The sequence below is a fragment of the Hyperoodon ampullatus genome (genome assembly GCF_949752795.1).
Source record: "Hyperoodon ampullatus genome assembly, chromosome: 11".
In the NCBI taxonomy this organism is placed as follows: Eukaryota; Metazoa; Chordata; class Mammalia; order Artiodactyla; family Ziphiidae; genus Hyperoodon; species Hyperoodon ampullatus.
Genome location: NC_136924.1, coordinates 95,820,525 through 95,847,867, shown reverse-complemented (window position 1 = coordinate 95,847,867; position 27,343 = coordinate 95,820,525). Strand labels below are relative to the sequence as shown.

At 40.4% G+C, this 27,343-nt stretch overlaps 2 protein-coding genes across 2 annotated transcripts; one reads left to right on the top strand and one right to left on the bottom strand.

The window, feature by feature from the left end:
* Nucleotides 1-10,648: 10,648 nt before the first annotated feature.
* On the bottom strand, nt 10,649-23,300 carry NECAP1 (NECAP endocytosis associated 1; the record flags this gene model as incomplete). Its single annotated transcript, XM_079715124.1, has 8 exons — nt 10,649-10,697; nt 11,024-11,126; nt 13,189-13,372; nt 13,469-13,577; nt 14,403-14,484; nt 15,175-15,279; nt 15,436-15,536; nt 23,206-23,300. 8 exons carry the CDS (start codon nt 23,298-23,300, stop codon nt 10,649-10,651), a joined length of 828 nt encoding a protein of 275 aa, XP_079571250.1.
* Nucleotides 18,753-20,997, top strand: LOC307059964 (zinc finger protein 621-like; the record flags this gene model as incomplete). Its single annotated transcript, XM_079714234.1, has 2 exons — nt 18,753-18,814; nt 19,779-20,997. 2 exons carry the CDS (start codon nt 18,753-18,755, stop codon nt 20,995-20,997), a joined length of 1,281 nt encoding a protein of 426 aa, XP_079570360.1.
* Nucleotides 23,301-27,343: the final 4,043 nt, after the last annotated feature.

Genomic DNA, 27,343 nt, shown 5'->3' with positions numbered 1-27,343 from the left:
CAAGAAGAAAAAAAAAAGCATGAAAAGGAAGAAAAGAAGCCTGCAGTACGCATGGGAAACCATTAAGACAAACATTCTACCTGTTATTAGAGTTCCAGAAGGAGAAGAAAGAGAGAAAGGGACAGGAAGCTGTTTAAAGAAATAATGGCTAAAGATATCCCAAACCTGGGAAGAGATTAGACATCCAAACTCATGAGGCAAAAGGTCACCCCAAAATCTCAATCTAAAACAATCTTCTCCAAGTCACGTTATAGTAAAACTGTCGAAAATCAAAGACAAAGAGAGAATTTCAAAAGCAACAAGAGAAAAAATATTTCTCTCATACAAACAAACCCCCATAAGGCTATAAGTAAGTTTGTCAGCAGAGACCTTGCAGGCCAGGAGATAATAGAATGATATATTCAAAGTGCTGAAAGAAAGAAACAGCCAACCAAGAACGCTTTACCTATCAAAGTTGTCATTCAGAAATGAGAAAAAGTCTTTCCCTAACAAACAAAAGTTGAGGGAGTTCATCACCACTAGAACTCCCTTGTAATTAATGCTGAAAGGAGTTCTTCAAGCACCAACGAAGGGATGCTAATTAGTAACACAAAAACATTCAACACACTGATACAAGTAAGTATATAGTTAGATTCAGATATTCTAATACTGTGATATGGTGGTATGCTAACCACTTAACTCTAGTATAAAGGTTAAACACAGAAGTGTTAAAAATAGTTATAGCTACAATAATTTGCTAATGGACACACAATATAAAAAGAGGTAAATAGTGACATGAAAAACATAAAAAGGGGGAATAAAAGGGTGAAATTTTTGTATGCAACCAAAGTTAAATTGTTAACAGCACACAACACTGTGACAGATAGATAGATGATTGATAGATAGATAGATAGATAGATAGATAGATAGAAGGAAGGAGGGAAGGAAGGAAATGATGTTTTATGTAAGCCTCAGGGTAACCTGAAGCAAAAACCTACAGTAGTCACAAAAAATTAAGAGAAGAGGATCAAAGAATACCACTAAAGAAAATCATCAATTCACAAAGGAAGGCAGCAAGAGAGGAAGAAAGGAACAAGGGAACTACAAAACAGACAAAAACCAATTAGAAAGATGGCATTAATAAGTCCTTATCTAGCAATAATTACTCTAAATGGATTGAATTCTCCAATGAAAAGACACAGAGTGGCTGAGAAAAAAAGACTCAGCTATATGTAGCCTATAAGAAACTCACTTCAGCTTTAAGAACACACATAGGCTAAATGAAGGGATGGAAAAGATATTCCATACAAGTGGAAACCAAAAGAAAGTAGGGGTGGCTATACATATATCAGACAAAATAAGACGTTAAGCCAAATATGGTAACAAGAAACAAAGAAGGTCATTATATAATGATCAAAAAGACATAACAATCATAAACATATATGCATTCAACATCAGAGCACCTAAATATATTTAGCAAATACTAACAGATTTGAAGAGAGAAACAGACTAATAGTAGGAGACTTCAATACCCCAATTTCAACAATGGATAGGTTATCCAGATAGCAAATCAAAAGGATACATTGGACTTCAACCCTACTTTAGACTAAATGGACCTATAATAGACATATACAGAACATTCCTTCCAACAAAAGCAGACTACACATTCTTCTCAAGTGCAGAACATTCTCCAGAATAGATCATTTGTTAGACCAAAAAACAAGTCTTAGCAAATTTAAGAATGCTGAAATCATACAAAGTACCTTCTCCAAACACAATAGTATGAAACTAGAAATCAATAACAGAAGGAAAGCTGGAAAATGCACAAATGTATGGAAATTAACACACTCCTGAACAATCAATAGGTCAAAGAAATAGAGAAGAAAATCAAAAAATATCTTGAAACAAACAAAAATGGAAACACAACATACCAAAACCTATGCAAGGCTACCAAAACAGCTCTAAAAGGGAAGTTTTTAGCAATAAATGCCTACATTAAGAAAAAAGAAAGACCTCAAATAAACAACTCACTTTACACCTCAAGAAACTAGAAAAAGAAAAACAAAGCCCAAAGTTAGTAGAAGGAATGAAATAACTAAAGTCAGAGTGAAAATAAATGAAACAGAGACCAGAAAAACAATAGAAAAGATCAACAAAACTAAGAGCTGGTGTTTTGAAAAGATAAACAAAATTGACAAACCCTTAGCGAGACTAAGAAAAAAAGAGAAAAGACTCAAATAAATAAAATCAGAAATGAAATGAGGGACATTACAACTGATACTACAGAAATACAAAGGATCATGAGAGACTACTATGAAAAATTACATAGCAACAAACTGGATAACCTAGAAAAATAGAAAAATTCCTAGAAACATATAGCCTACCAAGACTGAAGCAGGAAGTAATAGAAAATCTGAACAGACCAATAACAAGTGAGTATACTGAATCAGTAATCACAAACTTCCCAACAAAGAAAAGGTCAGGACGAGATGGTTTCACTAAATAATTCTACCTAACGTTTTTAAAAATTAACAGCAATCCTTTCCAAACTCTTCCCAAAAATTCAAGAGGAGGGAACACTACCAAACCCATTTTACAAGACCAGCATTACCTTGATACCAATGCCAGATAAGGATACAAGAAAAGGCCAATGTTCCTGATATATGGATACAAAAATTCTCAACAAAATTAACAAGCCAAATTCAACAGCACATTTAAAGGATCATACACCACGATCAAGTGGCGTTCAACCATTACAAGGATGGTTCAACATACAAAAATTAACAACTGTGACACACCACATTAATAAAATGAAAGGCAAAAATCACAGGATCATCTCAATAGATACAGAAAAAGCATTCGACTAATTACAACATTCTTTCACGATAAAAACTCTCAACAAATTGGGTAGAGAAGGAACATACCTGAACACAATAAAGTTCATATATGATAGGACCACAACTAACATCATACTCAGTGATAAAAGCTTTTCCTCTAAGTTCAGAACAAGGCAAGGGGGGCCACCCTCACCATTCCTACTCAACATAGTACTGCAAGTCCTAGTTAGACGAATCAAGTTAAGAAAAAGAAATAAAAGTCATCCAAATCAGAAAGAAGTAAAATTGTCTCTGCAGATGATATGATCCTATATATAGAAAATCCTAAGAACTCCACCAAAAAACTGGTAGAACTAATAAATCAGTTTAGTGAAGTTTCAGGTTACAGACTAAACACATAAAAATCAGTCTCCTTTCTATATAATAACAGTGAAACAACCAAAAAAGAAATAAAGAAAATGATCCCATTCACAATGACATCAAAAACGATAAAATACTTAGGAATAAATTCAACTAAGGAAGTGAAAGTTCTATATATCAAAAACTACAACTTAGATTAAAGAAACTAAAGGCACAAAAAAATGGAAATATATCCTGTGTTCTTGGATTGGAAGAATTAATATTGCTAAAATGTCCATGCTACTCAAGCCAGCTATAGATTCAATACAACCTCTATCAAAATTCCAATGGCATTTTTCACAGACATAGAAAAAATAATCCTAAGATTTGTGTGGAACTACAAAAGGCCACAAAAAAGTAATAACCAAAGCAATCATGAGAAAAAAGAACAAAGCCAGAGGCATCACACTTCCTAATTTCAAATTATACTACAAAGCTATCATAATTAAAACATTAAAAAACTAGCATAAAAAGAGACACATAGACCAATGCAACTAAATAGAGGTGCAGAAATAAACTCCTGCATTTACAGTCAACTAATATTTGACAAGGGAGCTGAGAACACTCAATGAGAAAGGACAGTCTTTTCAACAAAACTATGTGTTGCAAGAACTGGATAACCACATGCAGAAAAATGAAATTGGACCACTATCTTAGACCACTCCCCAAAATTAACTCAAAATAGATTAAAGACTTAAACTAACACGTGATACCATAAAATTCCTAGAAGAAAACATATGGAGGAAGCTCCTTGACATCGGTCTTAGCCACAATTTTTTAGATATCACACCAAAAGCACAAGCAACAAAAGCAAAAATCAGGAATTGGGACTACATCAAACTAAAAAGCTTCTGCACAGCAAAAGACACAATCAAAAAAAGAAAGAAAGAAAGAAAGAAAGAAAAGACAACCTACGGAATAAGAGAAAATATTTGCAAACCATATATCTGATAAGAAGAAGTTAATATCTAAAATATACAAAGAACTCATACAACTCAATAACAAAACAAACAAAAACAATCCAATTTTTAAAATGTGCAGAGGAACTAAACAGACATTTTTCTTAAGAAGACATACAAATAGCCAAAAGATCATTTTTCTAGAGTCACAAGCAGTTGACTGACTCAGTGTGACTCAAGACCACAAAGAAACCATTTCTAATTCACACTGTTCTGAGTCCTGGGGTTGGGGCCCAGGCTGGCAAGAATGATGCTTGGGACCCATTCCCATGAAAACGTACTCAACATCACTAATCATCAGGGAAATGAAAATCAAAACCACAGTGAGATATCTTCTCACATCTATTAGAACGGTTATCATCAAGAAGACAAGAAGAGATAACAAGTGTTGGTGAGGATGTGGATCAAGGGGAACCCTAGCACTCTCTTGGAGGGGATGAAAACTAGTACAGCCACTCTGGAAAACAGTACGGAGTTTCCTCAAAAGATTAAAAATAGAACTACTATATGATCCAGCAAGTCCACTTTTGGGTATATATCCAAAGGAAATGAAAACACGATATTGAAGAGATATATGCACTCCCATGTTTATTGCAGCATTATTCACAATAGCAAGGTATGGAAACAACCATAGGGTCCACTTGCAATGAACGGATAAAGAAGATGTGGTATACATATGCAAGAAAATATTATTTGGCCATAAGAAAGAAGGAAATCTTGCCATTTGCAATAACGTGGAGAGACCTTGAGGTTATTATGCTAGGTGAGAAAAGTCAGAGAAAGACAAATACTATATTTTATGATACCACTTATATGTGGAATCTAAAAAAGCCAAACTCATAGAAACAGAGAGTAGACTGGTGGTTACCAGAGGATAGGAGGTGGAGGAATTGGGGCGATGCAGTTTAAAAATGCAAATTTTCAACCAGTAGATAAGTTCTGGAGATCTAATGCATAGTACAGTCATTATAGGCATACCTTGGAGAAATCACAGGTCCACTTCTAGACTACCAGAATAAAGCGAATATTGCAATAAAGCAAGTCACACAAATTTTTGGTTTCCCAAGGCATACAGAAGTTATGTCTATACTACACTGTAGTCTATTAAGTGTGCAGTAGTATTATGCCTTGAAAAACAACATACATACCTTAATTTTATTTTATTTTTTTAATAAATTTATTTATTTGGCTGTGTTGGGTCTTCATTTCTGCGCGAGGGCTTTCTCTAGTTGCGGCAAGCGGGGGCCACTCTTCAACGCGGTGAGCGGGCCTCTCACTGTCGTGGCCTGTCTTGTTGCGGAGCACAGGCTCCAGATGGGCAGGCTCAGTAGCTGTGGCTCACGGGCCCAGTTGCTCCACGGCATGTGGGATCTTCCCAGACCAGGGCTCGAACCCGTGTCCCCTGCATTGGCAGGCAGATTCTCAACCACTGCACCACCAGGGAAGCCCCATACCTTAATTTTAAAATACTTTATTGCTAAAAAATGTTTTCCATCATCTGAGCCTGCAGCAAGTCATAGTAGTAACATCAAAGATCACAGATCACCATAACAAATATAATAATGATGAAAAAGTTTGAAATATTGTGAGAATTACCAGAACATGACACAGAGACACAAAGTGAGCAAATGCTATTGAAAAATGGCACTGATAGATTTCCTCGATGAGGTGCTGCTACAAACCTTCAATTTGTAAAAAACATAGTATCTGCAAAGTGCAATAAAGCAAAGTTCAATAAAATGAGGTATGCCTGTATAGACAATATTATATTACAAACTTCCAAGTTGCTAAGAGATTAGATCTTAGTTGCTCTCACCACAAAAAGAAATGACAATTACGTAAGTGTTAGCTAACACTACGATTATTGCAATAAATGTATCACATTTTGTACACCTAAACATTTACAATGTTATATGTCAATTATAACCCCATAAAAATTAATTTTTTAAAAAAGGAAAGGATCTCATCATTTTGCCCTTATACTTACCATGTTATTGCAATCCTAATAGCCAGAATTAGGATAGCCAGCCAAGCAGCAGTAGTGGAAGCAGTACTAACAGAGAATTTACCATATGCCAGGCTTTGTTCTAAGCACCTTAAATTTTTAACGTATTTTATTCTGACAATAACTCTATAAATTAGGAACTATTATCCTCATTTTGCATATGAGGAAACCAAGGCAAACAAGGGTTAATTTGTCCAAGTCAAGAAGCCAGTAAGTGGCAGAGTAAAATTTTGTGCCAAGGCAGTCTGTCTCTTTCCAAATTCATGCTCATAACCACTCCTCTTTACTGCCCATTAATCACCTATTTTGGTGGGACTGGGGTGGGGGGGGTTCATTAAAATCAACAAGTATATTCCCCATTCAAAGATTTATTTAAGTATTAAAGTCTGAAGAAAGTATTATTCTGTTCTTCATTTTCCACCTACCCAAACAGCTGTTTTTCTACATTCCCAACAAACTTTGGATCGGGTACATGTTTATAGACTCCATAGATGAAATGTCCCTTGACAGTCTTCATTTATGTCTTTAGGTGTCTCCCCTGCCACCAGGAAATCTGAGCACTATTTCCTACCACTGTGCTAGAGTTGCTAGGGGGAGCCCGTCCTCTAGTGGTCCCATGCTGATATGCAGCCAGTTAAAGCATCCACAGAAATTGCCTCAAAGACATTTTTTTACTACTATTAGGTGCAGTGGCAGAACACACATAAGACAAAAGAATATATTAAAAAGCAAACAGAAACATTCATGGTTGGTCTTAATGCATTATTGTGTTTAATTGAGGGGATGACACTAGTCTTAGATTGATAGGGCAGAACATGAGGTCTCAAAGGACAATTATTTCACTCCTGACTGAGATGCAGACTTTAGTATACTAGAGCTTTTTCAAAAACATACCACCCCCATATCTTAGTAACTTTCAAAAAGGGACTGAAAATGACAATTCTTATTCTGAAATAAATGCCATACGACATGGTTTCAACCATGGTTGCTGTGAAAACCATACCAAGCCTACACATTCCCCAGGCTTAAGGGACTTGCAAGTAAATGTAATCCTCTTCTTTTTTCCTTTCTTTCTCAAGAGAATATGGGATTGATGGGGAGCTCCTGAGTATGAGTTCTAGTCACAAACCATATGTATTTTCCTCATGTACAGTCAAGAGGCAATAACAGAAATGATTTTTTTAAAAAGCTAAAAAAAAGCTAAATATAACCAAGTGCAATCTTAGCCAGTTGTGATAACTGAGATCAGACAGTAAGCTGCCAGATTTATCAGTAGCTGTGCCACATGATATCCAGTTTTCCTTTTCCCAGGCCATAGCGTCTATGTACCAAAGTAAAATTTGTCTTCAATGCTACTTTCTTGGGCCCTAATATTAACTGACTCTGGAGCATATAACTGAGACCTTCTTCAACTATAACAAAGCATATAAGGAATACTTATGTCCTGTAGCTAGGAACAACCAAAATGAGAATGAGTGAAAAAAGGAAAAACCCAACTTTCTGATTTCTAGTCCCTCTTCACTGAAATCACTGTTGATTCAACAAGTGTATACTTATGGCATAAGGAAAGTATTGAGTAGATAAAAATGAAGACATGGTCCTTATATCAAAGAGCTCACAAACTAGTAAGAAGAGAATTTCAACAGCAACCCCAAAAAACAAGGGAGACCACCTTTCAGACTGAGGGGATAAGTAACGTTTCACAAAGCAGCACTTGAGCTTTCCAGGATGGGAAGGATTTCACCAGGCAGGTAGAGAAGGGAAGGAATTCTAGGCAGAGGGAATTGCAAGCATTCAATGCCCAGGGTGCTGATGGCATCTGCAGAATGACTAGTGTGCGGGAGCAGACTGAGAGAAAGGGAAAACTGAGGGCTGAGGATGAAACCATACTTTGGACGTTAATCTGTAAGCAAAGGAGAATTATTAAAGGTAATCAATGAGTAGGGGAGGAAAGGGCCTGAGCAGGGTTTGGTTTCAGGAAGGTTATTCTGGTGTCGACATGTAAGCTGAACTAGGGCTGAGAAAGCTAGAGGCAAGCCAACTACCTAGAAGGTTAGCGGAATGGAGGAAGTAAGGAGTAATAAAAGCTCACATGACAACCATGAAGGCAGATGTCAATGTCTCACCAAGGGGGTTGAGCTGGAAAAATTATTATCTGCATCTTCTGCCCAAAAAACCCCCTGCAGTTTAGGATATATGCTTATCCATGATAGTGCCTCACAACCTCAGTAATGGTAAGAAAGGCCATGGTTGGGGAAGCCATCCAAGCCCTTCCCTGGGAGGGCGAATGGGGCCGGTGTATCAGAATCTCTGGAGAGAGCAGTATGTTATTTTAAATTGAAAAAAAAAAAAAAAAAAAGAAGTACCCATATCATTCTGATTCATCTCCCGTGACAATCACTGAATGAGAACTCCAAGATCCTTCTGGCTTCCAAAGTCTATGACTCTCACTTTAGTTCTATCTCATGCGTTGATTCCCTTCATTTATGCTGACCATAGTTCTGGGATCTGAAAGGTGGCCTAGATCACAAAGATAAATTGAAGCAAATGAAATTAACTGTACCAGCAAATAAATAATAAATACAAATGATCTCGACAAGGAGCCTCTGTGGGTTTAGAAACATGAGGACAGACAGAGGTCTAGCCTTAACTTCTTAAAACCTCCATTTCTTGAAAATGAGTAATAGATATAAAACGTCCTTTTATTACCTACTGGCCACCTATATTGGGTCAATTAAATAAAAAAGATAATGAAACAGGCAAATAGATAAAAGAGACACTACCTCTTTCCATATTTTTAATTACCATTATTGCACCAATACAGCATACATATGCTCTATATACATATATCTGAAACTGCATTTTCAATTCTTCAGCAATTCAAATACATAATATATTATCATCTCGAGAATACAAAGAACACAACATAGAGGAAGATTGAGAAAATAGGCTCCCAGCAGTTAGTCACTAGTGATTCTATAGGCTTTCCTTTTAGTGTTTTCTATTGGAATTCTTAAATGTCCTGTCATGGCTCTGCAAGAGAAGAGCTGCCTGGAACGGGAAGCAATGAAAAAAAAAAAAAAATGGACCCAAAGTTAAAAAGAGTCAAGAAGGAAATCCAAGAGAGAGAATCTATTTTGAAACTAAATATAAGGACTCCCTTCAGCCAGAGGGTACACATCCAAATAGGTGCTAAGGGAAGAAGTGAGATCCACCCATTTCATTCTCAAAATTGCCCCTTAGCAGACAAAATAGCTGGTGCCAGTTCATCTAAGAGCGGGACCCCTTCACAGCACTGTAAAAGGAATGGTGGGCAGAGAGAGGGAAAGTGGTGGGGGGCAACTTGCTTCTGAGATACTCCTGGTGATGGGTATTGCAGCCGTTGTTTGGGCAAAATCTACCACAGCTAAAGCCATGGCTCTCCAGCTTGCTTCATAAATGATGGTACATGTAATAGCAGCTTTCTGTTGAAGAGCTGGTGGACTGAAAAAATAAATGTGTATGAAAAGGAGCCAGATACCCAGGCAGCAAGGCAATGTGGGTACTGTACAAGAGTTAAGTGCTTTCAACCTCTCTGCTCTACAAATTAGGTTAAAAACTCTAAACCCTTTAACTTTAGGACAAATAATGGGGCCATTACAAAGTAACGCTGTGCTTCAAATGCAGCAACTAGATGGAGCTGCAAGAAAAGTAACTGCTTCTCTAGAAAAGAAGTAGGAAAACATAGTCCCTTGAACCTCCTTCATCCGAGAGACACCCACTGATCAGAGATGCTGCACTATTCAACAAACGGAGAGTGGGGTGCCACCAACACAACCCTCTTGTCACAGGAAGAGACATGTAAACGCACTAGAGGGTCAGGGGGCTGCACCCAGCACTGGATGTTCACTGAATAAGACAAGCCTGAGGGAGGATATATAGCAGAGACCCAGGAAACAGGTCTTTCTTCACACCTACCCCTATCAAAATTCTGAATCTGTAAACACTGTGATCAGTCTGTCCATTGTTAGAGTCTTCAGTTAATGGAAAAGGAAGTTCTGAGGTTTTTGTCTCCCCTGAAATTGCTAAACAGAGCTTCACAAAGAGGCACACAAGGGTCATGAGATGATTCTGAAAGAAGTTAAAGAATTTAAAGATGGGGAAAATTTTACAGATGTTGGAGGTTATTTCCCCACCAAAGAGACCCTGGCCTTTAGAGCCCTGCAATAGTCAGCCACAAGTATCATAAGACTCACTATTCCCCTGCCCTGATAGTGAACAGGAGATAAGAAATACTTTCTTGGCTGTACAGCAAGGAACACCACCGGGGAGTGACACACCAGCCTGAACGCAATGGAGAAGCCATGAAAACAACTGTTCAATAATTTTGGTTCTGGGGAGGGAAGGGGTTCCGAGCTCCCCTCACAGATGGGTGCCCTCAAGGTCATTTTGATTCTTCAAGTCTGTCCTTAACATCCTGCCAGTGCTCCTCAGAACTGGACCCAGTTGGATGGCTGTGGTGCCTGGTTTGCAACAGAGCTGCAAGACAGAACAGAGAGATAGCCAAAGGCATATTAGGATAGGGACTCCATCCTTAACAGTAAGAAATTTCTGCCCAGAATTCCTGACACTATACTTCACGGCAATTCTACTTATTAAGGCCTGAGATACTCCACTCAAGCCTCATGCTACAGCTTTCTTATCCCACCGTCCCCAGCACTCCTCTACTTTCTTACCTAGAATTCCTGCTGAAGACTCTATACGACCTACAGATGCCCTGCCTTCCCAGATCAGAGACTTCATTTGACTGTACATACATCATCGATACCCTGGTTGAGAGTATGCTGGTTTCCCTACGCTAATACCTGGATGCAGTGCTAAAGTCACCCCACAAGTCATTGCTTGCAGAAACTGGAGCCGGTGCTGGTGTCGTTACAGGAGCAGGAGAATCCAAATCTAAAAGGATATCTGAATACAAGGTAAGAGAAGAAGTAAGAAAAGGGGAAACATAATAAAACTTTTAGAAACAAAAACATGTTCACACAAAAACCTATACGTAAATGTTCACAGTGACTTTGTTTGTAACAGCCAAAAACTGGAAACAACCCAGATGCTTTTCCATGGGTGATGATTAAACATACTGTGGTACAACCATACCATGGAATACTACTCAGCAATAAATAGGAACAAACTGTTGATATATACAATTTGATGACTCTCAAGGGAATCATCCTGAGTGGGAAAAGTCAATCCCAAAGGTTATATACTATATGGTTCCATTTATGTAACATTCCTGAAGTGACAAAATTAGAGATGGAGAACAGATTAGTGACTGATTGCTGAGGGTTAGGGATTGTGGGGAGAGGCAAAGAGGTGTGGCTATAAAAGGGCAACACAAGGGATCCTTGTCGTGGTAGAACTGTTCAGTATCCTGACCATGGTGGTGGATCCAGAAACCTACACATGATAAAACTGCACAGAACAACAGCCAACGCTTGAACGACATGGGTCTGAACTGCGTGGGTCCACTTACGCAGGGATTTTTTTTCAATAAACACTCACTATAGTACTACATGATCTGTGGTTGGCTGAATCTGCAGATACGGAGGGACAACTATGAAGTTATGCACAGATTTTTGACTGCATGGGGGGGCGGGGGGGGCGGGGAGGAAGTGGTCAGTGCACCTGAGCCCTGCACTGTTCAAGGGTCAACTGCACACACAAATGAGAATATGTAAAAATGACGAAATCTGGACTTCCCTGGTGGCGCAGTGGTTGAGAATCCGCCTGCCAATGCAGGAGACATGGGTTCGAGCCCTGGTCCAGGAAGATCCCACGTGCCGCGCGGAGCAACTAGGCCCATGCGCCACAACTGCTGAGCCTGCACTCTAGAGCCTGCGAGCCACAACTACTGAAACCTGCATGCCTAGAGCCCATGCTCCGCAACAAGAGAGGGCACCGCAACGAGAAGCTCAATGCAGCCAAAAAAAAAAAAAAAAAAAACAACAGACGAAATCTAAGTAAGATGAGGAGATGGTCTCAATGTCAATTTTGCAAAATGTTGAGGGTAACTGGGTAAAGGGTATGTGGGATTTCTTTGTATTATTTTTTACAACTGCATGTGAATCTACAATCAGCAAGTTTAATTTTAAAAAATAAAAATAAATAAACCTTAGATACTATCGTCAGTGCCTTCTGGCAACACTTAGCAAAAGAAGTAGCCTATAACCACTTTTACCTCAAAAATTCCAGAAGGAGAAAGTTTGCTCTTAGCAATCAATTACAAATGATTAATGATATAATTTAAAACTTAAATTATATTAAATTATAATTAACTAATTAATGACATAACTTAAAACTCGCAGATTCTAATACTAGGTTCTCTAATCTTAGGAAAATTCCTTCCCAAGTTCTAATTTCTCATCCTTTAAATGGAAATAACTATATCTATTCTTTTTTCCCACCAGGCAGTAAAGAAAAACGAAAATGTACTCATAAACTCAGATGGCGTCTCATTTCCTCTCATGGCCCTTGTGAAGAAATGGAACAGATTAAGAAGTGACATTCACTGAATGGCTACTATATTCCAAGAACTGGGCTAGGTGCCATCACATCATTTCACCCTCAGAGTCTTGGGGTAGTTTTACATCTCCATTTTACAGGTAAGGATACTGAGACTCAAAGAAATTAAATAATGTTACCCAACACATTCAGATAAAAAGTAGCAGAGCCATGACCAAAATCTTGGCCCATCTGACTCTCAGGCCCACTAGCATCTCTCTCACCAAGGTACAATGAAGGAAACAGTCTTCTCAATATCTACTCATTTTCGGCCAAAGAACCACCCAGAACCATGACTCTCAGCTCACTAGAAAAGCTTCAATGCCTTGCTAGGGGTTTCCAGGATCACCTTGTCAGTGTCAAGTGCCATTTAACAGCAAAACCATCGACACTCTCCTTGGCAATTAGGTGTTACCCAGTTAAACCCTAAGATATGATTTCTCAAGGTTAAAGTGCTAGAGACAGTTACCTGCATCAGTACCTCCATGACTGGATTTTGGTACAGGCGGTGGAGTGACATGATTGCTGATGGCAACTGAGGAGGACGGTGGGGGAATTGTGACTCTGCCTCCAGGCGGGGGTGGGAGTAAGCTTAGGCCCCCAGCCGCTGTAGTCTTGGGCCTAGAAGCACCTCCTTTCTTGGTTGTGATGTTCTACAAAAGAAAAAAAATGGAGCAGAGTGAGAGAAAGAAAAAGAATAAGTCACAGGCTTATGGAAATACAAGGGGGGTGGGGGGAACCATACTCACCCCAATACTCAACTTGATGGTCTGCCCCTCCTTGAAGCCCAGATCCAACTTAGGACGATTATCCATTTCCTGAGATTCTTTGGAAATCTCAGATTCCTGCTTTACCCACCTTCAGTAAAAGAGTAAGTTATTTTAATTGGGATTCCCTGAAAGTGGAGTCTGACACACAAATTTGAGTGTAGCTAATTTATGTGAAACATGATTCCAGAAAGTAGAATAAGGGAACATGAGATGTGAGAAAGGAAAGGAAGAAAAGCCAAGAGAGGGCAACTGGGGTTCAATACCGCTGAGGAACCATTCAAAATGCCTATTAAACTTGTCCCTCCAAAAGAGGGCACTTAGCCACCAATTCCCATCCCCCATGGTTGAGGGCGGCCCCTGAGGGGGTGTTAATTCCTCAGTCCTTCCAGGTTGCCCCCCTTGCTAACTGGGTGGCCTTCCACAATTTCAGGAAGTCCTAAGGCAGAAAAGCCTGCCCTTGAGGTAGGAAGCTGACAGTGTGCATGGTGCTGTCTACCACAGCTGAGCCAAAATCGAATGGGCTGAAGAAATACTGCAATAGGCACAAAACATGTCAGCTATGTGGAGTAACAAAACTGGCACATAACTCCCCACATATCTCACAGACAGCCCTGCTGTTACTGTTAGGCCTCCTTCAGCCACCTAAAAGCAAGGGCAAATTCCCCAGAGGCATAAACAAAAGCCCCATCTCAAACCACTGTACAAGGGATTAAAAACATATTCTAGCTATAAGGAAAGGATAGAATAGATACAAATATAATGTAAGAAAACAGAGTGAATGCAAAGATTTATATTCACGTGAACTAGTTTACCAAGTAAAGAAACCAGGAGGTAAAAGAGATAGTGCCCCCTCAACTGAGGAGCAGTATTCCCCAAATATTTAACCTGGTAAATAAAGACAAGCTTCACTCACTTGAAGTGATCTTGCAAAGAGACATTAAAGTCAAAGGCATCACCCCGATCTGAGAAGCCAATGCCAATGAAAGCACTACGCCCTGTGAAAAAGACAGGAATCTTCAGAACAGGAATTATCCCTTAGGGCAAACTCTATCCAATGAAAATATCAATGTAATATTTACCCTAACTAGATAACATCTGTGAATGTGAAATATTTTCTCATGGACCAGGGATCGGCAAACCGCATGCAGCCCATGGGGCAAATGCTGCCAGAGCTTGTTCCTGTAAATAAAGTTTCACTGGAACAAAGGCACACCAGTTTGTTTACATACCATCCATGGCAGCGTTCACATTACATCAACAGAACTGAGTCGTTGCAAGAGATCATTTGGCCCACAAAACCTAAAATATTTATTATCTGTGTATTTCCAGAAAAAATTTGCCAATCTCTGATTGGAGAAAAGATGATTGCCATAAACACAAATGATGTAAGATAGTCCCACCAAAAAACCACCACAACAATGAACAGGCAATATGTGTCAATTCTTTGGTTAGATAAACATTTTGATTTATTTATGTCTACTTTTAATAACCACATCTTGGAACTTGTGTTCATATCAATTACAAACATGTTAATCCTTCTCCTTTAGCAACTAGAGTTAACTTTGGACAAAGGGGAGGAAAAACTTAGTAAACTGAAGTAAGATAAATGCATTGGGGCACACTTCTGTTGAAGTGCATTAACTATTTTCCTAATCTCAACCCATTCAAAATCCCTGATCCCTTACCAGTACCATCCTGGATCCGGATTACAAAGTAGCGGCTGGAATCTGTCACTGTCTCCACAGCAATACCAGGATATTGTTCTACTGGTGCTTGAGCAAAGAGCTCCCCTGACAGGTGAGGAAAAGACTTCTTTGAGCAAAGGAAGCAAAAATTTAAAACTCAATGAACAAGTATTTGAACTCCAGTCCCCAATTTGAAAGTATTTATAAAAGAATACCAAACCAATATCCTTAATATGTTAGAGAGTCACCAGCACAGATTACCTGAAACTTTATCCTCAAGTTTGATATAAGCAATCTTCCCTTTTGAAGTGATTCGGAGGCGACCAGTCCAATCAGGTTGATCTAATTTCCAGTCAGATGCCCTAGGATAGGAAAACGGAGAAGCCTCAGGCCTCGGGTCCATTTCTTTAATACACTAAAAACCTACGCAGAATCATTTGCTATATTTTTATTTCCCTCTTCTGAATTGCTTACTCCTTCTACGTATTAAATAATCAAAAGACTAACTCATGATTATCTCTATTCAGATGCCTCATGTTACACACAGTCCAAAGCAAATAGAAGAAATGTTACTACTGAAGTCCAAAAAGCATCAATAAAAGTATAAAGTACAAAAAAAAGCAATTTAAAAATGTATCACAATGACACTATTTTATATAATACTGTAGATGGTATTTTATATAATAGTGTTTTGCTGATCAGGGAACAACAAGGTCTACTAAATGAAATATATTAGGCACAGAAGCCTCCCAAATCCCTAAACATATTATCTTTCACTGAATTCAATCAATATTTACAGAGTGTGTATTAAGTTGCAGGTACTGTTCTAGGTACTTGGGATACAAGAGGGAACCAAATTTAAAGCCCTCATGAAGCTTTCATTCTAATAGAAGATAGATAATAAAAAAGAGCAATAAATAAGTAAAATAACATCTCAGAGGTGATAACTGCTATGGTAAAAAGAAAATGCAGAGGCAGAAAAGGGAGATCGGGAGGGTCGTGGGAGAATGAACAGGTTGCAGCATTCAAAAGGGTGGTCAAGGTTAATAAGGCAGGCCTCACTAACAAGGTGAAATGTGAGCAAAAATGTGAAGGAAGGGGCTTCCCTGGTGGCGCAGTGGTTGAGAGTCCGCCTGCCGATGCAGGGGACACGGGTTCGTGCCCCGGTCCGGGAAGATCCCACATGCCGTGGAGCAGCTGGGCCTGTGAGCCATGGCCGCTGAGCCTGCGCGTCCGGAGCCTGTGCTCCGCGACGGGAGAAGCCACAGCGGTGGGAGGCCCACGTACCGCAAAAAAAAAAAAAAAAAAAATATGTGAAGGAAGTGAGAGTTACCCATGCAGACATCTGGAGGAAAAGCATTCCAGGTGTAGGAAACAGCTAGTGCAAAGATGCTAAGATAGGAGCATGCCTGCCATTATCTGCCCTCAAGCAAGGAGGGCCACTGTGGTTAGAATAAAGAGATGAGGTGGGAGAGCTAACTGAGGGACAGATCATGTAGGGTTTTGTAAGCCATTGTACGAACTCTGGCTTTTACTGTGAGTGAAAAAGGAGCCATTTAAGAAGAGGTGTGACATGATCTCCCTTCTAATTTAAAAGGACTACTCTGCCATCATAGCAGAGATGCAGCAATATGAACACTGAAGCAGGGGGATTAGTTAAGAGACTACTGTGCTAATCTAGGAGAGTCACAATGGTGACTAGGAAGAGAAAGGAGCAGAAGTGGCTAGACTGTGGATATATTTAAAGTAAGGCAGCGGGATTTTCTAATGGAATGGATTTGAGGTAGAAGAGAGAGAGAGACATCAAAGATAAATCAAGGATGGCTCCAGGGTTTTTAGCCTGAACAGAGGAATTGCCAATAATTGAGACGAGGAAGGCTACAAGTAGAGCAAGTCTGGGAAGAAAGATCAGGAGTTCAGTTTTGGCTATGCTGAGTCTGAGATGTCTTACAGATTTTCAAGAGGAGATACAGAGTATGCGTTTGGATATATGAATCTGGACTTCAGGAAGGACATGTGGATTAGAGATACAAATGTCCACGGAAACAGTACAAACACTGAATCCTTATGATCTGTGTTATAAATGAATCTGAATGAAATCTAAGACATTATTTAAACATGAAACAATTTTACAAAACATTGTATTTGTGATTTTGTTTTGCCAGCAGTGTGGAAAAGGGAGGGCAAATAAGAGTTATTAATAACTCATCCCTAAAAAAAAATAAAATAAAATAACTCATCCCTTGGGAACCTAAAGACTAATACTTGCAGGTTAGGAAGGTAACAATAAAGTATACCTGAATAAAAATAATTTTCACAAGGTGGTAAGCAAATGGTGGAAAGGAAGAAATGAAAATTTAAATTAGGACAAGTTCTGAATAGGATTTACAAGATAAAATCTTTGTCACGCCCTTCTCTCTTGATGTCCCGCCTCAAAGACCCTCAAGTACCTGAATCTGATCCAGATTAGAGCAAGCTCTAGAGGTCCCTGTCTATGAAATTTTTTTAATGAGTCATTACTTATTCCACTATACCGCCATGAGCTAGACATAGTGTAAATGGGCTACTGAAAATATTAGGAACAAGCCTACTAGGCACGCTTCTTTGGACAGGTTCCTAGGCTTATTTGTGTGTCTGGTGGCCAATATTTAACAAATCCTCAGTAAATGAATGGATACTCATGGCAGCAGTTTCCCTCAGCCCTGAGCCTTACCTCCTCTCCCACTCCCCTGACCTAGCCTGAGGAACTCTTGGTTTTACTGATCTTCTAAACCAACCTCACAAATTTTCATCTACCTTGGCAATAAATCTTATAGCAGCCATATGGAATAGGCATGAAAAGTCTACCACCTCTCTCTAAATGAAGAAATAGACAATAACACACTAAGTAACAATCCCTAACTTCAAAGTCCAGCATTCTTTTCATTACATTAAACCACACTATAGGGTTTAATACTGATGTAGCTGAGGAGGAGGGTAATGATGAATAAAAAAAAGTTTTATAGGTTGGGAAACCATTTTCTAATCATTTATAAGTTTTGCATCAACCTAAATTCCATAAGTCTGGTCAGTGAAAGTCTGGGGAGCAATAGCTTATGCTAGGTGAATCAAAGTCAATTATTCCCTCTCATCTTACTAGTCACTCAAAGAAAGCATTTCTCCTGCTTCGTACAAAGTCCAGTTTTTCCTTTAATGGCAGCCTGGAGAACAAATCATGCTCATAATGTAAAATGGACACAGACAAAAAGGGAGAAAAGTAATATTTATCAAGCACCTGTTCCAGGCATTATGCCCATTCTTGTGAAAATTGAGAGGATCTCACAAAGTAAGTAATTTTATATCCATTTCTATAGACGAGGAAACTAAAGTTCGAAAGAGTTAAGTGACTTGCCAAAGGTAACCCAGCAAATAAATGAGAATCACAATTCAAATTCAGTTCTGCTCTCTTCACTGACTAAGAGAGTTTGATGTAAAAAGCCTCTTGTAGGATAAGATGTCAATAATAAGGATGGAAAACACAGAATGACAACAAGAAAAAGGGTAAAAGAGGAAAATTAAGAAATTGCTTTGATGGCTCAATGCAGTTAATTGACATAAGGATAAAGGATAAACCAGAAGTGAAGATAGAGAAAGCAGACGGGTGAGAGAAGCTTCAAGCTTTTAAAAAGCTTGAAATAGAAGAAAAAGAACAGAACCTCACTTCAACGTGTATCATATCCTTTAGGAAGTCTCAACGCGTAAACTTGGAGGTCAGGAGCTCCAACTTATTTCACAGTTCAATCAATGCTAATTTAAATGTAATCTACTAATTTCTTTCAGTCAACATTTACAGAGTCTCCACTATGTGCCAGAAACTGTGCTAGACCCTAGGAATATAAAGTTTAAAAAGACCTCAAGTTGTTCACAGTCTAGTCTGGAGAACTGGAAGACCAAACAATCAATGAGAATGCAGAAGGAAGAGCTCTGTGATAGAGACAAGCCCAGGTGCTATGGAAGCACCAAGAGCACACCTAAGCCAGAATGGAGGGTCAAGGAGGGCTCAACAAAGAAGGAGAGTTCTCAACTGACGCACACATATTAGTACCTGTGACTACCATCAAAAAGCATGTAGAGTCTTATTCATGGTCAATTTGGGGTCTGATTGAAAGTTTGAAATGAGGACTACCTCTTTGCCAAAAGGTACAACCCACAGGGTCTAGCGCACAGGTCAGCAAGCAGAAAGATACTGATTCATGATGAATGAACCTCTGATAAGGAGGCAAAACACTGGACACAGGGAGAGGATAACTTTTCGGCCAAGGTAATAATAAATGCCAAGAGGAAAATCATCATGGTGATGTGAGTCAGAGAGAGAAATCAAAACAGTATCTCATGTTTATATGCTGCTTTACTGTTTTCCTAAATTCTTTTTAGGAAATTTATCTTAAATTCTTTTTCACGAGGCCGTGCCGCGGGGACCACCGAGATGGGCCGCCTCCGGGCGGCCTAGAGGGGCGCTCGATGCCCCTGCTTGGTTCTGTGTCGGCTTTCGGAGACTCACCGAGAGGTTCTGAGGGGGAACAGGCTCGGTTCAGCTTTTAAGGTTCTTGCTCTTCCAAACCCAGAAGACAGTGCACGGAGCCAGGGAACATCAGCCATGCTCCAAACCACTTGGCCTCAGCACTTCCATTCCCCACACCTGTTCTGATCTCCCAGCTGGAGAGAGGGGAAGCACCATGGGGCCCAGATCCCTGGGAAGCAGAGATTTTGAGAGGCATCTGTCCAGGTGGTGAGTCCTGGACTAAGACAGAAGAGCCAGTGGTAAAGCAGGAAGCCCCTGAAGAAACAGAGGTGCACAGCATGCCAGTGGGAGGGCTTTTCAGAAACGTGTCTCAGCACTTTGATTTTAAAAGCAAGGCACCATGGCAGACTTTCAGTCTGAATCCCAATCTAATACTTCGAGGTGGAATGAAGTTCTATGAGTGTAAAGAATGTGGGAAGATCTTCAGATATAACTCAAAGCTCATTCGGCATCAGATGAGCCACACTGGGGAGAAGCCCTTCAAATGTAAGGAATGTGGCAAAGCTTTCAAGTCCAGCTATGACTGTATCGTACACGAGAAAAATCACATCGGCGCAGGACCCTACGAATGTAAGGAGTGTGGCAAAGGTCTGAGCTCCAACACAGCCTTGACCCAGCATCAGCGCATCCACACGGGCGAGAAGCCCTATGAGTGTAAGGAGTGCGGCAAGGCCTTCCGTCGGAGCGCAGCCTACCTTCAGCATCACAGGCTACACACTGGGGAGAAACTCTATAAATGTAAGGAATGTTGGAAAGCTTTTGGGTGTAGGTCACTCTTTATCGCCCACCAGAGAATTCACACCGGGGAGAAACCCTACCAGTGTAAGGAGTGTGGCAAGGCATTCACCCAGAAGATTGCTTCCATTCAGCATCAGAGAGTTCACACCGGAGAGAAGCCTTATGAGTGTCAGGCATGTGGGAAAGCCTTCAAGTGGTACGGCAGCTTTGTTCAGCATCAGAAACTGCACCCCGTGGAGAAGAAGCCTGGCAAGGCTCTCGGGCCGTCCGTGCTGTGTCCCCAGGGCCCCTCTTCAGCCTTAGCTGCCATGCCTTTCCAGGGCCCCTGCTCTGCTCCGGCTGTGGCCATGCCTTCACTCGCCTTGCCACACACTGTCCTCATTCCTGCCTCCGGGCCCGTGTTAATGCTGCTGCCCACCTCTGGAGTCCCTTCTTCTGTCCAGATAGTACGAGTCTTCCAGGGTCTTCCTCCCACTGTGAAGCCTTCCCCAGTTATTCTGACCCCTTCTCCTCACCCCTCGTGAGCTCTGTCTTGGCACTTCTCTGGCTGTTACACACAGCAGATCTCCAACCTAACTTAGGCTTGATTTTTGGCTTTTACACTGTACACGTGTTACAGCTGTTTCGGCATAAACGCCATTGTAATCGAGATATATTTAAAGACTGTGTTTGTATGATATATTCTGTTTTTTTCTGGGTAGAAAATGGAAATACTTGACCTTCATATTGGTCCCTTTCAGGCTTGAACAGTAACGGTCATGTCTGCATTGTGGGGCTGCTGGTGGTCAAAGTGCTAATAGGACGCTTTGGTGAATTAGGGACGTTTGAGAGAGAGGACATCCCCGTATTAGGCCCCCGTGATTAGAGAGAAGCAGCCTGGGAGAAACAGAGGAGGCATTTAAGACCTGTCAGAGTTGAGAATTGGAATGAGCTTCCAACCATGGCCTTTAGAAATGAATGCAGATTGTTCAGTGGGTGAAGTTGTGGTGTATTCATGCAGTTGAAGTTGGGTTGCTATTGACACAGATCATTGAGGATCTTGTACGTCTCTGCAAAAGATCATTTGAAATAACCAATTTTTAAAAAAAGAAAACATACAGTGATAATAATCATTTATATGATGAATAGCAATCATGTCTTTAAACATGAAGTTGTTTTTTTTTAATCTTTAGCTTTGCTTTTGATATCTAGATGTTTCCTTGTAACTTTGGTTTCCTAAGTAAATATACACCAAGACATTCATCTTTGCTCCATCTGTTGCATAAATTTTTCTTGGTGTGCATTCTGGTTTCCTGTTTGCAAGCACTGGTTTCTACATTGACTTTTCTCCAAATTGTAAACATGAACTTTGGCAAATTACTAAAGAAATAGGAGCAACTGATTTGGGGGAAATCTGAATATGCCTGCAGAATTGTATTTTAGGAATAAAGAGGGCTATGTAACGGGTCAGTGGTTAAGCTTATGTGACAGGTTAGTGAAGTGGAATTTTGGATTGCTCTTCCTTTTGACCTTAGGTGAGAATCTTTTATAACTGTGCAAAGGACTGTGTGAAGTAATTCCTGGAAAAAGAACTTGAGTTATGTGTTACAGGCACACCTTGTTTTATTGTGCTTCACTTTTTCCATTTCACAGATACTGTTTTTTTACAAATTGAAGGTTTGTGACAGAACTGCATTGTTGGATAATGGTTAAGATTTTTTAGCAATAAAGTATTTTTTAATTAAAAAAAAAAAAAAAAATTCTTTTTCACATTTATTATATGATTTCATTTAACCCTCTAAAAACTTCTACAAGGTACGTAGCTATTGCAGGTTTTATTACCACCTTTTTTTTTCTATTTTACAGATGAGAAAACTGAGGCTTGGAGAGGCTAAGAGATTTGTCTCAAATCATACAGCTGTAAAGTTGCGAGGGCTCACACTCATATTTTTTAACATGCAACCCAGTGAGTTACATGTGAACTCTTTGGACTACATGACTTGGTGACTACCTACAGCATAAGCAGACCCTCCCAGTCATTGGATTACAAGGTGGTTAGTCAGCCCTCCAGTGAAAATGCTGCGTTAACTGCGGAAGTAAAAGCTATAGGCGAAGTGGAGAGAAGGGGGTAGGGAAGAAAGATTGAAAATACTATAGTATCACCAAGAAAACATATTGAAAAGAGACAGAGCGGACAACCATTGGAAAACTTACGATCATAACCTTTGCCCACTGGCAAAAGAGCTGAAAGGAAAAACCATATGGTGGATGATGAGATTTGGTGACAAGACGGAACAGCACAAAAGACAAATTAGCTCATCCAGAGAGGGGCCAACGACACAATGATTACCCACAAATACGCACGAGGTACTGGAAATGGGGGGCAGGGACAGACAGCGAGGGGAAGATGAGGGTGACAAGCTAAAGGACGCAGGGAAGAGCGAAGCAAAGGTGACTGGCGATGAAGCAGACACGACTGGAAACGGATGGAGAGCAGAGGGGCAACCCAGAGGGATCCGGGGGAGGAGGGGTGGGAGGATGCAGGATGGTCATTTTTTTAAGCGGCGGAAACAAGGAGGACAGTAGTCCAGAGTGGGGGAAGAGCAGGAGGACAGGGTGACAACAACCCAGGTGGGGAGCCCAGCAAGGTGACAACCCAGAGGTGGCAGTGGCAGGGACGGGCAGCGTGCTACTGAGGAGCAGTGTCAGCCCCGACCGGGTACGCGCGTGCCGCAGTACCTCGGGCTTAGTACCTGTAACCGCGGTTGGAGGCCCGGGGCGGAATCCGGTAGACGCTGACGTCGGGCTTCACACACAGAACAGACTCATACTCCAACTCCGCCGCCATCTTGGCTCTGCTCACCGCCCCGCTGGGGGACCGGCGTAAGCACGGGGGCGGGACGTGGAGGCGGGGAATCGCGTTACGCAACAACTTCCGTTTACGCTACTTCCGCGAGAGTTCCGCTGGGTTCCTGAGATTAACCTCCGGTGCCGCGGGTCCGGGAAGCCATGTTGAAACCTGGAAACGGTGAGTTTGCGCGACTCACCATCTTGGGTAAGGGCAACGGTGGCCTCCAAGTGAGTGATTCTCGTTAAGGAGCTCTCCATCCCCGAGAAGCGAGGAGGGAAAGCGCCATCTTGCTCCGGGCAAGGGTCCGCAGTGCTGTGGGAGGGTGCCGACCTTCGTGAATTCGGGCGAGTTTCTTTCTTCCAAGAGTCACTTTAAGACGTGACTTAGAAACCGTAGTTTCCAAGCAGAAAAGGGGAATCCGCCCGTCGGTATTCCCAAATTGGGTACCTCCAAAAACTGTATGACCCAGGCGTAGACAGACGTGGATTTTAACCTTCCAGAGTCCAAACTTCAAAAATGGCCGCCCAGCCTGATCCATTGCCTTATACCACCTTTTTATCTCAGAGTTTCGAGAACGGCACCTGTTGAAATAGTCTGCCACACTTTCAGTGTGTATTCTGGTTATCTTTTTTTGGAAATTTTGCCCGTGTTAAACTGTAAATGGGATCAACTCATTCCTGACCCATTGGGAAAGCACCATGAACTATTTAATAGCCAATATTTGCTCCCAGTTTTATTATAATGATAGATTTTACTGTCTCCATAAACACATGACTCGTACACTCCAAAGGTATACTTGCCACCATTCCATCACTTAATTGATTTAAGTAGCACAGACAGCAAATGGAAAACCGAGATACCAACTCAAGGCTGTCTGACTACAACAGCGGTGATCTTCACCACCTCATTATGTTGACTGGTTGGAAACCTGTCTCTAATTTGTCTACCCTGCGTAGCAAAGTGATATCTTAAAATTCAAAGAGAAGCATAATATCTAGCCCTTATGAGGAGGTGTGTAATCAGCTACTCTCGTACACTGTGAGCAGGAAGGTAATTTGGTACAGCATTTCTGAAGGTAAATTTAGAATTGATCAGAATATTGTGGTAACCTTCAATGTAGCAAATCCACTAATAGCTATTTTAGAGAAGTTTTTAATGTGTGCAAAGAGGTATGTACAATAATGTTTATTACAGCATTGTTTGTAATAGTGAAAAATGGAAACAACATGAATGTCTATCAACAAAACGGGTAATGGCATATCCATTGCTATAGGATGTTTTGAGGTGTGTGTGTGTATAATATATATAGTAAATAAATAAGTATAGGTATATAGATATTAAGGCCATAAAAGAGATCCAAGATTTTTTTAAAAGCAGACATTCACTTAAAATTTCAGTAATCCTCAACTACTTAAGGTTTCCTGAGTTGTCCATGTTCTTCATATTCTTCATACCTTTGCATGCATTAAACCTTCTGTCTTAAACACTCCCCTAGCTTGTTAATTTGGCAAACTAATATAGTCACATATCAGCTCAAATTGTACCTCCTCCTGTGTTTTTGCCAGGTCCTTTAGATGAACTTTCTCTAATGCTTCCACTTGCTTCTGTTATACCTTTTCATTGTATCTAACGTGTTATTATTCTTCAAATATTTCTCACTAAACCATCAGCTCTATAAAGGCAAGAACTTTGCTTTTTCAGCACCCAGCACATTGCCCTTCACATAGTAGGCAGTAATAATTGTTGAATAATACAAGATTTCTGCTTAAGTCCAATCATTTAACTTATTAACTTGGCCATTTCCCCAAATCCCCCAATGTAAGGACTCTACATATACTTTGCAAAAAATTCAGAGAATATGAAATTATAAAATGAAACGTGAACTTCCACATCTCTATATTATTAACAACTTTGTGCCAACAAATTTAATAACTTAAATGATAATGGATGTACACAATTTACCAAAAATAATTCAAGAAGAGATAGAAAATTTGAATAGCCCTGTACCTGTTAAAGAATTTGAATTTATAACTAAAAACCTTCCCACAAAAAAACAAACCTCCGTGCCCAAAATGTTTCATCATTGATCAAACATTTTAGGAAGAAATAATGTAAATCCCATACAAATGCTCTTTAAAAAAAAAAGAAGAGGTAAGACACTTTCCAACTTTTTTTTTTTTTTTTTTTTTTTTTTTTGCGATACTCAGGCCTCTCACTGTTGTGGCCTCTCCCATTGTGGAGCACAGGCTCCGGACACACAGGCTCAGTGGCCATAGCTCACGGGCCCAGCCACTCTGCGGCATGTGGGATCTTCCCGGACCGGGGCACGAACCCGTGTCCCCTGCATCGGCAGGCGGACTCTTAACCACTGCACCACCAGGGAAGCCCCTCCAACTAATTTTTATAAGACAATATTACCTTGATACCAAAACCAGAAAAAGATGTTACAAGAAATATATATATATATATATATATATATATATATATATATATATATGTATATGTATATATACACACACACACACACACACATATATGAAACTACAATGAGACAACACAAAAAGAACCTGGGTAAGGCAAAAGAAAAAAGAAAAAACAGAGAAAAAGAATAGGGATGGGACCTGGACCTCTGGGAGGGAGCTGTGAAGGAGGAAAAGTTTCCACACACTAGGAAGCCCCTCAACTGGCAGAGACGGGGTCGGGGGGCAAGCTTCAGAGCCACGGAGGAGAGCGTGGAAACGGGTGCAGAGAGCAAAAAAATTTGATCATTTGACCAAAATGCAGTGACCAGAGGCTGGCAGAACTCAACCCCATACATCCCCTAGCAGCAGTGGTCCAGTGTCTGCTAATTCAGTGTTCCTGGTGACATTATAGAACATAACTTCCACGAACACGGAGACAGTAGACCAGATTAGCATTCACAGGGCAGCATGGTGGCTAAAAGCATAGGCTCTGGAGGCCAGCTGTCTGGTTCTAAGTCTTCCATTTACATAGTGGTGTGAATTTGGATAACTCATTAGCCTCTTTGCATCTCAGTGTCCTTTTTGACAATGAGGTACTAATATTAGTACCTATCTCATCATTGGGGTGTCGTTAGAGTTAAATAACATGCAGCCAATGAAGCACTCAGCACAGTGTCTCGTAGATGTCCTCAACGTGTAAGTTACCACTATTATTAATATTAATTTATATTTGGAACAAGAATGATCATGTTTGTTTAGGTAATTATAAACATAGACACATTCAGTTTTAGAATTTCAGGAGCTGCACAGCAAAGAACATAATAACTAAAATGGAGTTACCATTCGAACACCATTTTTCCCTAAATGACTGACAAATATGGCCAGTGTAGAAAAAAACATTTCACCTGAAATGAGTATGCGTGCTACTGTGATTTATAATAGGAAATATATATATATCTTGATCTGTGCTCCCGGCTCCTAAAACCCTTGTAAATTCCTAGGTGACAAGAGCATTAGGAGCAACTTTTGTTCTAGTATTTGGTCACTGATCCTAGTTTCTGACACAAGGGAAACCCTTGTAATTTCCTGGTGATAGGAGTGTCTTTTGATCCAATGAGGTGACTGGGTGGGCTCTTGGATGGCTTCTGGATAAGGGCTCTGCAGAGACCAAGCCATGATTAGAAGCTTAGAATTTTCAGTCCCACCCCCCATGCTCTTGAGAAGGGAGAAGGACTGGAAATGAAGTTAATAATTGAACTTGCCTGTGTGATGAAGCCTCCAAAAAAACGCAGTAACATGGGGTTGAGAGAACTTCCAGGTTGGTGAACACATCCATGTACCAAAAGGGTGACACACCCCAACCCTACTGGAGACAGAAGCTCCTGCACTCAGGACCCTCCCAGACCTCGCCTTATGTAGCTCTTCATCTGGCTGTTCATCTGTGTCCTTTATCATATCCTTTAATAAACTGGTAAACCTAAATAAATGTCTCCCTGAGTCTGTGAGCCACTCTAGCAAATAATCGAATCCAAGGGGAAGAAAGTCATGGGAACCTCTGATTTGTAGCCAAGACAGAGA